Source organism: Littorina saxatilis, linkage group LG5 (genome assembly GCF_037325665.1).
Source record: "Littorina saxatilis isolate snail1 linkage group LG5, US_GU_Lsax_2.0, whole genome shotgun sequence".
In the NCBI taxonomy this organism is placed as follows: domain Eukaryota; kingdom Metazoa; phylum Mollusca; class Gastropoda; order Littorinimorpha; family Littorinidae; genus Littorina; species Littorina saxatilis.
Genome location: NC_090249.1, coordinates 26931227 through 26946538, shown reverse-complemented (window position 1 = coordinate 26946538; position 15312 = coordinate 26931227). Strand labels below are relative to the sequence as shown.

General features: G+C 40.6%; 1 protein-coding gene across 1 annotated transcript; it reads right to left on the bottom strand.

Moving 5' to 3' along the window:
- Nucleotides 1-10431: 10431 nt before the first annotated feature.
- LOC138965858 (uncharacterized) lies at nucleotides 10432-14777 on the bottom strand. The gene is made up of 2 exons (XM_070337956.1): nucleotides 13250-14777; nucleotides 10432-11213 (listed from the first exon to the last, which is right to left on the bottom strand). Exons 1-2 carry the CDS (start codon nucleotides 14762-14764, stop codon nucleotides 10920-10922), a joined length of 1809 nt encoding a protein of 602 aa, XP_070194057.1. The 5' UTR covers nucleotides 14765-14777; the 3' UTR covers nucleotides 10432-10919.
- Between the last annotated feature and the right edge of the window lie 535 nt (nucleotides 14778-15312).

The following is a 15312-nucleotide window of genomic DNA, read 5'->3' as shown; positions in this document are numbered from 1 at the left end:
TAATTATGCTGTGGTCGCACAAGTCGTTTTCCAAACTGCTATATGTCTTTACATGTGCGAATCCTGGTTGTCAAAGAAATTGGTCACCCTGTAACACCAATCAGTCAAACCAAGTCTGAAACCCCCAATGATCAAATCAAACATCAACTGGAATGTTTGACCGGTTGCTAAATTTCATACTGGTATTTTGAGATTTGAACTGGCGTAATACCAGAAATGTGTGGTTAACGCCATCTCAGCTTATGTGATAAGTTAATTATATACAACTAGTTGTATTCAGCTTTGCTGTGTTGTGTAACAAAGCCCTAAGCAGTTTTGATAAGCAGCTACTGTTATCTTTTCAATGCAATCCGATCATGTGCAATTTCTTTCTCTGGTGTTGAATTACATCCACAAGCATTTCATTACAATTGTATTATGACTTCAGGGATGACAAATGGGGGCAGTGTTTTGTTGCATTGTATTGGTGTTTTATGATCTATCCTCACAATTCAGGCTTGTATTATTTTATTTCATTTTTGGGAATAATGCATAATCTGTTATTTGTACATAATTATGCTGTTATTTGTTCATGAACAAATGTTCAGTTCTTTATTGCACATATAGAACCCTTTCAAAACATTCCAGATGGTAAGACTTCTTTTCAGCAAGAAAGTCGGTGATCTTTGCATTACCTGTTAAAAAGAAAAGCAAAAAGGTAGCTTTTGGATTCAATAGTTTTAAAATCTCATCAAATTAGATAAAAGTCATCCTTTTTTTATTTGGTAGAAATTATAATGAATGCTTTTAAATGAATGTTTTTGATCTTTTCCATGCGTGCTGTTAGCAACATGCAGTTTCATACTTATGGGGGGTAATTTTTTGCTGATACATGTAGCACACACAGACAGTTATTGACAGGTTGACAAACAGACATGTTAATCTTGAAAATCCATCAGACATATTGCCAGTCTATGAGCATGTGCATACCATTTTGTATAGTAAATGCAAATCCAGTACAAATACAGAACATCTAGTCTCATAGTTTGTAGGACTGAATTTATATCTACTGAAGACACATCCATGTCTGTTTGATGTTGTAATTTTCTTGCTTGATTGTTATGTCTTTTTGTTGTTGTAAAGAATGTCATGTGAAATGCAATGATGCGCGTTGCAATGAAAGTGCTACAATGTCTTGTAGTGATGTTTGAAATTATTTTATTTACATATTGGTATATTGAGTGTACCTTTTAGACCTTTAAAGATGTGTTTATGATTGTTATGTACACTATGAATTTCTGTAGTCTATTTTCATGTTATTTAAATTCAAACTTTTTGGAATTAACTTATTACATATACATACATTCTGTTGCTTGTGTGAATATTTTATTCTTCTTGTGTAAAAGGCTGTTGTTGGCTATTTTGATTATTGCTCAATAGGGATGTACAATCCAAGATACTTTCGTTCCAAGAAATAATTTAATTTTGATAGCAGCTTTTAGTACAGTAGTTAAATAATGTGCTTGTATTAGTTTTTCAATTTGCATATGCTTTGATTTTCTTTTATGATTTTGCAGTTTTATGATTACAGCTTGGCCACTCTTTATTGGAGGATTGAATTGAACTGACTGATAGTTTAATTCACATCTCTATGCGTTTCACATATACATGAGTGGATAAAAGTCGTATCATATCTTTATCACAAATACATAAGTGAATAAAAGTTTGCAGTTAGGAATCAAATCAAGAGTTTCTTAAAGATTTAATAACAGATTAATGGGCCTGAAACTAAGAACATAGAAAAAGGATATGACAACGAGTTATGAGAATTTTGCGAGACAAGATAGGTTTGTGTAGAAAACTAAGCAAAATTCACACATTTTATTTTGACAAAATGTTGTGTTAGTCATGCAAGACAACTAAAATGTACCTTTGCCAGCAAACCTGATGTAGGTAATTTGCTTTGTACGGGAGCCATCAGTAATGTCACATGGGAAATAAATTCCGAAGACAGCTAGACATGCATTCACCTTATCACCTTATCAGACGAGGATGAGAAATTACATACAGTTAAAATTTATAATGGAAAAAAAGGGGAAAAAATCAATCCTTATGCCGCCTTACTTTGTTACTGCCTTGAACGATCATGAAAATTCAGTTATATCGTGAAGATGTGATTGGACAGTTTATTTTATTGTCTAATTTGCTCTGCATGCATGTCCATTAAAGCACACATATTGTTTGAAAGTTAGATCAGCAGCACCTGTCTTGCAAAAAATATGTGAATTTCAGAATTGATTTTTACATGACAGGGGATTAAAGTAACAACTATCATTGTACATGGTATGTGGGGTGGAGATTTTCATCTTTTGATTGAGACAGCTTAATTATACATTTATTGTCATTATCTTATATAGCAAAAGATTATTGTTTTATTATTTGATACAGAGCTACAGGTGATAGATGATTGTGTCAAATTTGCATCGCATATATAACTATTTTACAGAAACCAAGATTTTGAGAAAGCCTCTACAGTTTGTGATCAAGTATCCGCGCATTTCATCAATGTTAATTATAACAATAGTTTTTGCGATCTTCTTTTGATGTCTTCTGTGGTTTTGATTTACATCCAAGATATGTTGGCCTTTACTGCATGTCAGTTACTATTTTGATGAACAAATTGTTGCTTGAAATCACTTGTATTTCATCAATGTTAATTATAACAAAGCTTTTGCGATCTTCTTTTGATATTTCCTCTGGTTTTGATTAAACTACATCTGAGCTATGTTGGCTTTCACTGCATGTCAGTAAATATTTTGATGGATAAATTGTTGCTTGAAATCATTTGTCTTTTATATTACATACTGTGTTCGTTTTTCCATGTGTGTTTGCACAGAGTTAGGCAGGAGCATGTGACAGTGTATATATGTACATGCATGTGTGTGTGTGTTTGTGTGTGTGTGTGTGTGTGTGTGCTTATATGAAAAAAACATTGAAACAAACAATATGAACTGTCATGGTGATTGGCATGTGGCAAGTATCCTGAGGACGAAGTCCAGTATAAAGCCAGCCACCATCGACACACACACATGCGCGCAAGCACACACACACACACACAGAGTTTTAACTGACTTGACAATTTGAGAAAATCAATGATATTTTATTTTTTAGAGAAGCAACTGAATATGAACAGAAAGTGTGCAGAAGTATGTTTGGGTCCTGCAAGACCTTATGAACAACGATTTCTCCCTTGGGAGAAAAATGAGGATGTCATATATTTTATTTGGGTTCTCGTTTTAGTCGCACCCTCCGATGGCAGTTACTTTTGGCAACGCAGCATTACACTTTCTACCACCAGATTACTCTTTTTGGCTGGGCTCATTACACCTGGTAATTTTAGGGGTAGGCAGGTCTGACACACACACACACACACACACACACACACACACACACACACACACCTCTACATCTAACAAAATATACAAATCCAAATGAGACCTTGAGATCGTGCATTATCAACTATTTTGAGAGCTAATTAACTAGCTTATAAACAAAGAAAACAAAATCAGGCTACAAATATAGCCCCTGGCTTCACTACTCTTAAAAACACATTGTACAAACTCACCACCACAGCTCAAATTTGCTAACCATGCTGATAAAGCTTTTCCTTGAATTATTTTGTTCTTCTTAGCAAACGGAATCTAACTCTTTTTTTTTTTCACAAAAAAGTAGTAATGGAATTTATAATAATATATAATCTTTTAGAAATTGCTCGATGGGGTGGGTCTTATGGTGTTTGGGAATTACATGAAGTCTCCATCAAAAACTCACAAAAGTTTCAGAGATATAGACACTTTTGTGATTTCCTGGGTCGTCATTGACCCATGAAACACGGTGAATGTAACCGGCAAACACACACACACACACACGCACGCACGCACAAACACGCACGCGCGCACATATACGCACACACATACACAGCAAATAAGAATATCAACCACACACTCACCAGCATACTTTACTAGTGTAAACGATTCAATACAATCTCATAGTCAGGACCGGGTCAAAGATTGTATGAAAATGTGTTAAATGAAATTGATGAGAGTCTACACACACACACACACGCGCGCGCGCACACACACACACACCGTGCACACACATACACTAACACACACACACACACACTGTCACACACACAGCCACACTGACACGCACAAACACACACTCACAGTCATACACACACACACACACACACACACACACTTCAACAGGAGTGTACCCTACAACACACAAAACCACAACAACATATTATATTTTCCACGGCCTTGTATCCTGGTTGACGCACGGAAGCTCTTGATCATGTTGTTGACTCGCTAGCATGTTCTCCCGTTTGCTCTTAGCACTGTCGCTGATTGACACGGGCACAAAAGAGGCTCTTTGTCATGATTAATATTTTCAAGGTGTAAATCGTGCAAGAGGAAGCGCATTGTTTTTCGGCCCTCGAAAGTATGAGTGTTTACCATCGAACTTGCCTTATAAGAGAAATAAGGCTTTTATAAGAGGAGGCCTAAAATCTTTATTTTTATTTTTGTACATTTTGACAACGCGAGTTTCTTAAATATCATTCAGTCTAAGCAATCCGTGCCTGATATATTATTTTATCTCAGTAGCGACAAGAGATTCTTTCAAACGCACCCAGTAATTTATCCCAATACCGAAACTGAAAGCAGTCGGTTTGTGAGAAACACAAGTACATTTACATTGTTTTGCTGTGTGTGAGTGTGTGTGTGTGTGTGTGTGTGTGTGTGTTAAGCCTAGCGGTAATAGCTTCACTTACATTTCATACTGTCTGTTTTGTCTGTGTTTAAGATGTTATAGTGCGTACGTGTCTGAAAGATCAGTCTAGACATTTCAAGTGTCCGGATGGCAATCAAACAAACTCACGACAAAAACAGAATAAAACGGAAAATCAACTCAAGAAGAGCCAAGTAAAGTTCCAAATTTATATTCAATCCAAGATAACAATCATGAAAACATACATGGGCTCTTCCATATAACATATAACTACACAAAGTTCAAGTTGGCTATCGTTGCAGTTTTTTTGTTTGTTTATACTTCTTGCCCAAACATATTGCTTAAGTTTTTAATTTGCCGAAAAATCGGGCAGCATTTCTAGGCCTGGAAACCACTTTCAGAACGGATAAAAAACAAAACAAGTCCATTGTCCACCATGCCGTGGCACAAGAGTACGTTATGTTGTGTGTTCAGGCCGCCGTGGTCAGTCAGAGTTGGCTCGAAGCATTTGCTCTTTAAACCACTCACAACTCATGAGCAATGGGAAAACGCTACAATTAATGTATTCACTGTCGTTGTCGTAGGTCTGGGCTTTGCTACACATATGATAAATTTCCAAGTAACGTGATTGCATGGGGCCATGCCGGGTTTGTCAGACTAGGCTCGAAGCTCTTGTATCCTTAGCGGATTATGACTTTATTCAGTTATTCTGCAGAAAAGACAAATGCTGGAGAAAAACCGTTCTTTACTGCAGCATTAATTTCTGCATAATGTCATCTTTCGCCGAAGCAGCGTTTTTTTCTGCAGCAAAACATTTTACTGCAGTAAAATTGAAATCAAGAATGCTGCAGTAAAGCGGTGTTGTTGTTTTACTGCCGAAAACCTGTTTACATTTTTTCTGTGCGAATTTTGTACTGGCTCTTGGCGGATTATGACATTATTCAGTTATTCTGGAGAAAAACCGAAATGCTGGAGAAAAACTGTCTTTTCTGCAGCATTTCTGCATAATGTCATCTTTCGCCGAAGCAACGTTTTTTACTGCAGTAAAACAGCTTTTCTGAAGCATAATGTTTACTTGGTTTTCTGCAGCATTATTGCGATTAACTTTTTTTCAGAATAGTCTGTGACAGTTTTTCTGGAGACAAGAAGGGCAAAGCCCATACGACTCACATGCTTGACCTTGACCTTTACATGACCTTGACCTTCAGCTAAACCTAGCAATGACATCATACACTAAGAACTGCTTTACACATTTTTCCTACCAAAATACATGTGACCTTGACCCAAGGTCAAGGTCACCCAAACCAGCACGGTGGCCTATTGGTAAGGCGTCCGTCCCGTGATCGGGAGGTTGTGGGTTCGAACCCCGGCCGGGTCATACCTAAGACTTTAAAATTGGCAATCTAGTGGCTGCTCCGCCCGACGTCTGGCATTATGGGGTTTGTGCTAGGACTGGTTGGTCCGGTGTCAGAATAATGTGACTGGGTGAGACATGAAGCCTGTGCTGCGACTTCTGTCTTGTGTGTGGCGCACATTATATGTCAAAGCAGCACCGCCCTGATATGGCCCTTCGTGGTCGGCTGGGCGTTAAGCAAACAAACAAACAAACAAACAAACAAACAAACAAAGGTCATCCAAGGTCATGCAACACAAAGCTGTTAATTCAAGACATAGGAAGTACAATGGTGCTTATTGGCTCTTTCTACCATGAGATATGGTCACTTTTAGTGGTTCACTACCTTATTTTGGTCACATTTCATAAGGGTCAAAGTGACCTTGACCTTGATCATATGTGACCAAATGTGTCTCATGATGAAAGCATAACATGTGCCCCACATAATTTTTAAGTTTGAAACAGTTATCTTCCATACTTCAGGGTCAAGGTCACTTCAAAATATGTATACAATCCAACTTTGAAGAGCTCCTGTGACCTTGACCTTGAAGCAAGGTAAACCAAACTGGTATCAAAAGATGGGGCTTACTTTGCCCTATATATCATATATAGGTGAGGTATTAAATCTCAAAAACTTCAGAGAAAATGGGAAAATGTGAAAAATAGCTGTTTTTTAGACAACATTTATGGCCCCTGCGACCTTGACCTTGAAGCAAGGTCAAGATGCTATGTATGTTTTTTGGGGCCTTGTCATCATACACCATCTTGCCAAATTTGGTACTGATAGACTGAATAGTGTCCAAGAAATATCCAACGTTAAAGTTTTCCGGACGGACGGACGGACGGACGGACGCCGGGACGGACGGACGGACGGACGGACGACTCGGGTGAGTACATAGACTCACTTTTGCGTCGCATGTGAGTCAATAAAAATGAGACGCGAAATAAGCACCTTTTTAACCCCCAAGTTATTGTTTCTTTCTTTGCTTTTTGTACTTAAAACAAACTTTATTTTCTTTTTTTTATGCATATTGAATACAAGTTTACATCTAATCATGATCAGTCACTTTCAGCTTTAGAAGTTAAACTAAAAGCCATATTGCTGGGGATTTTTTGCAAATTTACTCCTGTTACCTTCACACCTGCTTTTCTCAAAATGGCCGCTTGAGTTTGAGCAAACTTTAAATCGCTATATCTCATCAACGCTAAACAATAGACACTTGTAGTAAAAACCATCTGAAAGCTGGTTATCTTCACTTTCAGGGGATACCAAAAACTCCAAATGTGAACAAGAAGGGCAAAGCCCATACGACTCACATGCTTGACCTTGACCTTTACATGACCTTGACCTTCAGCTAAACCTAGCAATGACATCATACACTAAGAACTGCTTTACACAGTTTTCCTACCAAAATACATGTGAAGGTCATCCAAGGTCATGCAACACAAAGCTGTTAATTCAAGACATAGGAAGTACAATGGTGCTTATTGGCTCTTTCTACCATGAGATATGGTCACTTTTAGTGGTTCACTACCTTATTTTGGTCACATTTCATAAGGGTCAAAGTGACCTTGACCTTGATCATATGTGACCAAATGTGTCTCATGATGAAAGCATAACATGTGCCCCACATAATATTTAAGTTTGAAACAGTTATCTTCCATACTTCAGGGTCAAGGTCACTTCAAAATATGTATACAATCCAACTTTGAAGAGCTCCTGTGACCTTGACCTTGAAGCAAGGTAAACCAAACTGGTATCAAAAGATGGGGCTTACTTTGCCCTATATATCATATATAGGTGAGGTATTAAATCTCAAAAACTTCAGAGAAAATGGGAAAAATGGGAAAAATAGCTGTTTTTTAGACAACATTTATGGCCCCTGCGACCTTGACCTTGAAGCAAGGTCAAGATGCTATGTATGTTTTTTGGGGCCTTGTCATCATACACCATCTTGCCAAATTTGGTACTGATAGACTGAATAGTGTCCAAGAAATATCCAACGTTAAAGTTTTCCGGACGGACGGACGGACGGACGGACGGACGGACGGACGGGGGGGGGGGGGGGGGGGGGGGGGGGGGGGACGGACGGACGGACGACTCGGGTGAGTACATAGACTCACTTTTGCTTCGCATGTGAGTCAAAAAACGAACGACCTTGCAAAGTAGCGTTTGCATTCGTCGCCCCCTGGGATAGTATAATAGTTTGTTCCGCAGTGTACCAATCAGAAGGCGTGTAGCATATAAGGGCATTATATTCAACTTCACAATGGCGGCCGAACGTGAACAATCATTCTGAAGCAAGTCGAACACGAAGTGGACTACTGTGTTCGTCTGGGAAAATGTGACAATGTTGCTTACAGGTGCCATTGTTTAATTTGAAACTTTGAACTTCCGGCGGAAAGGAAGTCAGACAGACAAAATATCGTGTCACAAACAACTATTGGTAATTCTGGATGAGTCCATCTCTCGACAGAGGGGGGCTCGCGTGCTCCAACATTATATGAGCCAGTACAAAATGCTGCAGAAAAAGTGTAAACCGGTTTTCTGCAGTAAAACAACAGCACCGTTTTACTGCAGCATTCTTGATTTCAATTTTACTGCAGTAAAATGTTTTGCTTTAGAAAAACCCGTTGCTTCGGCGAAAGATGACATTACGCAGAAATGCTGAAGAAAAGACATTTTTTCTCCAGCATTTCTGTTTTTCTGCAGAATAACTGAATAATGCCAAAATGCTGAACTGAGAAAAAGTGTAAACAGTTTTTCTCCAGTAAAACAACTTCACCGTTTTACTGCAGAATTCTTGATTTCAATTTTACTGCAGTAAAACTGTTTTACTGCAGAAAAAAACGTTGTTCTCGCGAAAGATGACATTATGCAGAAATAAATCAATCAATCAATATGAGGCTTATATCGCGCGTATTCCGTGGGTACAGTTCTAAGCGCAGGGATTTATTTATTTTTATTTTATTTTATGCAATTTATATTGCACACATATTCAAGGCGCAGGGATCTATTTATGCCGTGTGAGATGGATTTTTTTTACACAATACATTACGCATTCACATCGGCCAGCAGATCGCAGCCATTTCGGCGCATATCCTACTTTTCACGGCCTATTATTCCAAGTCACACGGGTATTTTGGTGGACATTTTTATCTATGCCTATACAATTTTGCCAGGAAAGACCCTTTTGTCAATCGTGGGATCTTTAACGTGCACACCCCAATGTAACAGTTTTTCTCCAGCATTTCTGTTTTTCTGCAGAATAACTGAATAAAGTCATAATCCGCTAAGGATACTCTTGCTCTTTAAACCACACACAACTCAAGGGAGAAACACTATGAACTGTCTAGAATGGCTCGAATCCCTTACAGATATCTCCACCTAGCGTTTTCGAGTTGATAACTGAATCTCAAACAGGGCAGACGTATGTTTCAGGCCTTTTCAGAACCTTACTCAAACCTCCCGAGCACTGACTGATAAGTGGGGGATGATTTGTTATACGATATAAGTGCACAGCACGGAAGGGATGGGGAGTGTTTCTAGGCTGCTCAGTGCTCGCTTACCTACAGAGTCTGACTACTGCAATTGGCATAGAAAACATACACAAATCCATCTGCTAAACAAACTACGTCAAAAATACTGCAAAGAAATACGCCACTAAACAGTACATTGTACGACCTAAGCATGAGGCAATACCAACACTCATAAGTAAACAAAACCGCAAACAAAGTGCTAAACCTATGATCGTACAAAACTGACTCTCTAACTATCTCGCAGGGAAGTCATGTCACGAAAACATCCTTTTTTCTCGGTAACTCACAGGAAGAACCACCAAAGCGTATACCTAACGCTGACATCTAACTGCAAACATACGCCAACAAAAACACTTTTTGCTCAGCTTGATGGCCATGCCATAACAAAACCCCTTTGCCCTTACAAATCGCCTACAATCGAATATCGTATACACTCTAGTCTACACGATGAATAAATAACAAGCTAATAAAAGAACGATCGTGGGAAGGAAGCAGAGAGAGAGAGAGAGAGAGAGAGAGAGAGAGAGAGAGAGAGAGAGAGAGAGAGAGAGAGAGAGAGAGAGAGAGAGAGAGAGAGAGAAATTGTGTGCAGTGTGTGTGTGTGTGTGTGTGTGTGTGCAGCCGGTGTGTGTGTGTGTGTGTGTGTGCAGTGTGTGTGTGTGTCTGTGTGTGTGCAGTGTGTGTGTGTAAGTGTGTGTGTGTGTGTGTGTGCAGTGTGTGTGTGTGTGTGTTTGTGTCAGTGTGTGTGTGCAGTGTGTGTGTGTGCAGCCGTGTGTGTGTGTGTGTGTGTGTGTGTGTGTCAGTGCCGTTAAAAGAAGTAGAACATGATGAGTACAACAGTAGAAGAAGACAAAAAGAAAAGGAAGGGATGGTGAAAACAATGTCTAACCCAGACTAAATCGGCTTCCTGCATCCTACCACAACTATTCTCCTTTCTCAGACATTATCAATAATAATCGGGGAAAATGCATTTTACACTCTATTCAAAAAGAGCTGTTTCAAAATACTCAAAAAAGAGGTCGGACAAAGGAAATGCTTAAATCTTGGTCACTACACAAAATTAATGGTCAATTTAGCAGCCATATCAGTTGGATGCCACTCGCCGGGGAGTGGTAAACTTGGGTAGACAACGGTGGCACTGAAGCCAAGCGGATGATCTGCCGCGGCATGCACGTTACCGCCTCACGATATAAGCTCGCATTAGCTCTGCTTGTTATTTCTTTTTATTGAATAAACCATTGAACGTTTTCTTGGCTAGTGTTTTCATTGCTTCAGGAAAGGGAGCCGAGACTACAGTAGGTACAGGTACACCTGGGTAGGGTGAGAACTCATCATCATCATCATCATCATCATCATCATCATCATCATCATCATCATCATCATCTTCATCATCATCCGGATTTGTTGACGACATGGCTAAGGAAGCCTTACGTTCGTTGGCCTGTCGCTTGTCAATCTCCACGTACATATTGGCAATCTGCAAAGGGGTGAGGTAACCGTCTGAGTCCTGGAAATAAACAATGATCGGCGGATAAGTGCATACTGAACAGGTGTTCAAGGGATATAATTTGAATTTACTTACTGCATGTCTCAGCATCGATGTACTCGTCCCACGCGCTTTCTTCCTAGTCTCTCCTTGTGGTTTTCCTTTTGTTTTCTTCTCCCCCCCCCCCCCTCTGTAGATCCCTCTGTTTTGATTTAGTTCCCAACATTTTTTTTCTGGTTAATTGTGTTGACCATCATCATGAAAACTTGTGTAACTTAATATTTTCATGGTCACGTGAAATAAGCATTTGCTGGAGTTTGTGTCCTAGCTGCATTTTTGTCTATTGTTTCATGTCATGTATTTGGAATGAAATTGTGTTTAAACCAAGGGATATAATTTTTTTTTAAACCCAACACCAACAACCAACCAACCATGATTATTCTTTTAGGTAAAAATAAAGATTGTCGGTGGCTGTTCTTCTTAGCCTATCTGAAGATCTCGAAACTGTAATACCTCCCGGCCTTAGAAAAAAAAGTCAAGATAACACATTTCTTTGTGAATACAGTCAGGAGCTGAGCTAGATTAAGTGAAAATCAGGTCATCTGACCGATTCATAACAAATTTACCGGTCATTTTCAAAAGCGGTTAGACAGTCTGTTCATTCTTCGAAAATCGATGGACCATTATTTAAACGACTCTCAGTTAGAACATTATAATTATGGCATTTTTCAGTTGTATGCGTCGATGATCGCACGACTATACATACCCCTTCCTATAGATTCTTCCCAAAACGTTTGTCAAAACAATCTTTAAATTCTATTATTCTCTTCTTATTCTTCTTCTTTCATGGGCTACAACTCCCACGTATACACTGGCAGGTCTGCATATAAGTTGACCTGGGAGATCGGAAAAATCTCCACACTTAACCCACCAGGCGGCCGCGGCCGGGATTTAAACTCACGACCTTCCGATTAGAAAACCGATGTCTTATCCACTACGCCGCTGCGCCCGTCTATTCTATTCAAAACTATGACTGACCGGAACACTTTGTAAATCATATTTGACCCCCAAAAAAAGCCTGTAACTGTTCCAGGTACCATTTACAGAAATTGTTGATAGTAAAATACACCTGCAGAATGCCTATCGTGCTGTCTGCCGACCCAAAGAGAGTAAGAGAGAGAGAGAGAGAGAGAGAGAGAGAGAGAGAGAGAGAGAGAGAGAGAGAGGTGCACCGAGAGAGAGAGAGAGAGAGAGAGAGAGAGAGAGAGAGAGAGAGAGAGAGAGAGAGAGAGAGAGAGAGAGAGAGAGAGAGAGAGAGAGAGAGAGAGAGAGCCAAACTCTTAACTCTTTCCGTAACATTTTGAATCAAAGTCAATCATTTCTTCCTACCCTTCTATTTGTTTTCCTGTTTGTGTCTTTCATCGATTTTTGCTTTTTTTGGCCATGTTACTATTGTTACTTCTTCTTCTTCTTCTTCTGCGTTCGTGGGCTGAAACTCCCACGTACACTCGTGTTTTTGCAAGAGTGGAATTTTACGAGTATGACCGTTTTTACCCCGCCATTTAGGCAGCCATACGCCGCTTTCGGAGGAAGCATGCTGGATATTTTCGTGTTTCTATAACCCACCGAACTCTGACATGGATTACAGGATCTTTTCCGTGCGCACTTGGTCTTGTGCTTGCGTGTACACACGAAGGGGGATAAGCCACTAGCAGGTCTGCACATAAGTTGACCTGGGAGATCGGAAAAATCTCCACACTTAACCCACCAGGCGGCCGCGGCCGGGATTCGAACCCTCGACCTTCCGATTAAGAGGCCGACGTCTTACCACCCCGCCACAGCGCCCGTCACTATTGTTACTATTGCCGGCTATTGATCGAAGTCAACTACGCGAAGTATACTTCGCGAAGCTTGCTGCGCGAAGTTACAGCTCTGAATTTTCGGTAAAAAAACCTTTGCGCAGTCTTCGCGAAGTCGTCTTCGGACTCTATTAAGCCTGTCCTTAAAGGAAAGGGTGGCAAATTTGCTGGTGAACAAAACAGAAATAAGGAAAATACCTCCTGTAGTTCAAGCTTGGGATGTTCCAGCAGCATCGTCTCGGTCAGCACGCAGGTGAGCAGCATGCCGTTATTGCAGCCAATCCACACTCTCTCCTTGCCGTCTGACGCAAGAGCGGAGGGTGACGTCAGCAGCTTGCACCCCAGTGTCAGCGGACCAAGAACGCGCTGCGGTTCACTTAGGAAGTCAATGACGCAAATCAGGTTCCATGCACCATCCGCGACAAGAAGCATCAACTTATTGTCTATCTTATGGAAGCAGACAGACGTCGGGCAGTTTCGGTCTGTTGCTGGTTTCACCGCCATGATGGCGTCATCAACGCCGTTCTCGTAGACCATGACTTTATTCGATTCCGTCACCACGGCGAAATGCTGACCATCGTGACTAACCCCCAGCACGACTGGCTTGCATGATATCTTGGTTCTCAATGTTCGTGATTGTGTATGCACGCTTGCAAACGGGTTGTTCTCGTATATCACGTGAGACCCATTCTCCGTCTGTGACCAAAAGTATTCCTTTGGTACGACTGCTCTGCTGTCGAACTGATTTCCAAGGGCAACTATCTTGCTGGTGTGTGTTGTTGAGGAATACACCAGAAGTTTATCCGAGGGAAGATGAATCATTTGCAGCTGACCTTTCTCGAATACTTGCTCTTCTTTCAGCTTCCTGCCACTTTTCGTCAGCACAACCAAACGTGACGAAACGTCGACGTCACTAAGAGTTCGGTAAGTCACACAGACGATGTCACGAAGGGGAAGAATAGCCGTTATGGTGCAATCGGGTGCATCCACCGCTCTGAATTGAGGCACAAGACACATGGAAGGAATCTCAGGTGCCTCAGGACTCATCTCAATGTTGACGGGCATTCCCAGGTACTCTTGGATGGCACTTTGGACGCTCTCCGGACTGCTTCCGTTCAAAACAACGCGTATTTTGCATTTGGTCAAAAGTTGTGCGAAATGAGGAAGTTTTGGATAGGGTTGGGTGTTTCTCTTGTGGAACTCAGTGAAGTACCTAATGACATACTGATCTGTCCGCGAAGAGTCCAGGCATTTCTCTAGGTCTTCTTTCTGGTTTCGTAGGTTGTCCACTTCTTTCCGCAAGCTGTGCACCGGACCGCCTAGTTCTTTTTTGCCTTGTTGTCTGAGAAGGTCAAATTCTTTGTCGGTGTTCTCACGATACTCTCTAGCCCACTTTATGATGGCTTCCATCTTGGTGTTCAAAAGTTCACGGGCACATTCTACAGACTTTTCGAAGTCTACAAGGTCACTCTCAGCTTTCTCCAGAATACTTTCAGCGTCTTCCAGTGACTTTTCAAGGCGTGCTTTGTTTGAAGACAGTTCTTCCTTTCTTCGTTTGGCAACCTCAGATATCTGTTGGACGTCATGATCAAGGTGGTGTTCTTCTTTACACACACCACAAATTAATGAGCTGCAACAGAAGAAAATGAGATCCTTTTCAGGATGGTAGCGGCACTCAGTACGCTCCATGTCTGGCGAAAGGACTGAAAACATTTCAGTAGCCCTGACTGTTGGTTATCAACAAACCACTCACAAAGCGAGACAGAAAAGGCATTCTAGTCAGAAGGTGTCTAGTAAAAAAAAAACCGGCAAAGAATTTGTTTTGATAATTTGACACTCGTAACAGATACACGTAATGTCGTCGACAGATCCGGATCGATCATTTTCCTTCCTTGAGTGTCTAAACTCGGCTCGAGTATGAGTGTCGTTTTAAAGAGCTGAGAACAACCGTTCGTTTCCTCGATCAGGCGCGAAAATCATTCTGCACAAACGTCAAGTTTGATTCCTCGAATTTAGATGTGTGTTCTGTTCCAGGTAGGCCTATACCTATACGATTGATACCTATATATATATATGCATGGTACACCTATTCGTACAACAAACAGGCGTGCGTTGTGCAGACCGTCTGAAACCCGGCGTTCAGCTTCTTAAATATCCACAGACACCACGAACCTACTTACCTTCCTGTGTAAACGATCGTGTCAGCCACCACAAACCAGGCCTTTACATGAAATAAGAGCTTCCTCCCATTTGGACACGTA

Bases quoted from the DNA above. Each gene is read 5' to 3' on its own strand.
- LOC138965858 (XM_070337956.1), bottom strand. From the start codon at position 14,764: ATGTTTTCAGTCCTTTCGCCAGACATGGAGCGTACTGAGTGCCGCTAC. The intron at 11,214-13,249 runs GTATTTTCCTTA...GTTTATTTCCAG, and splicing joins CCAAGCTTGAACTACAGGAG to GACTCAGACGGTTACCTCAC.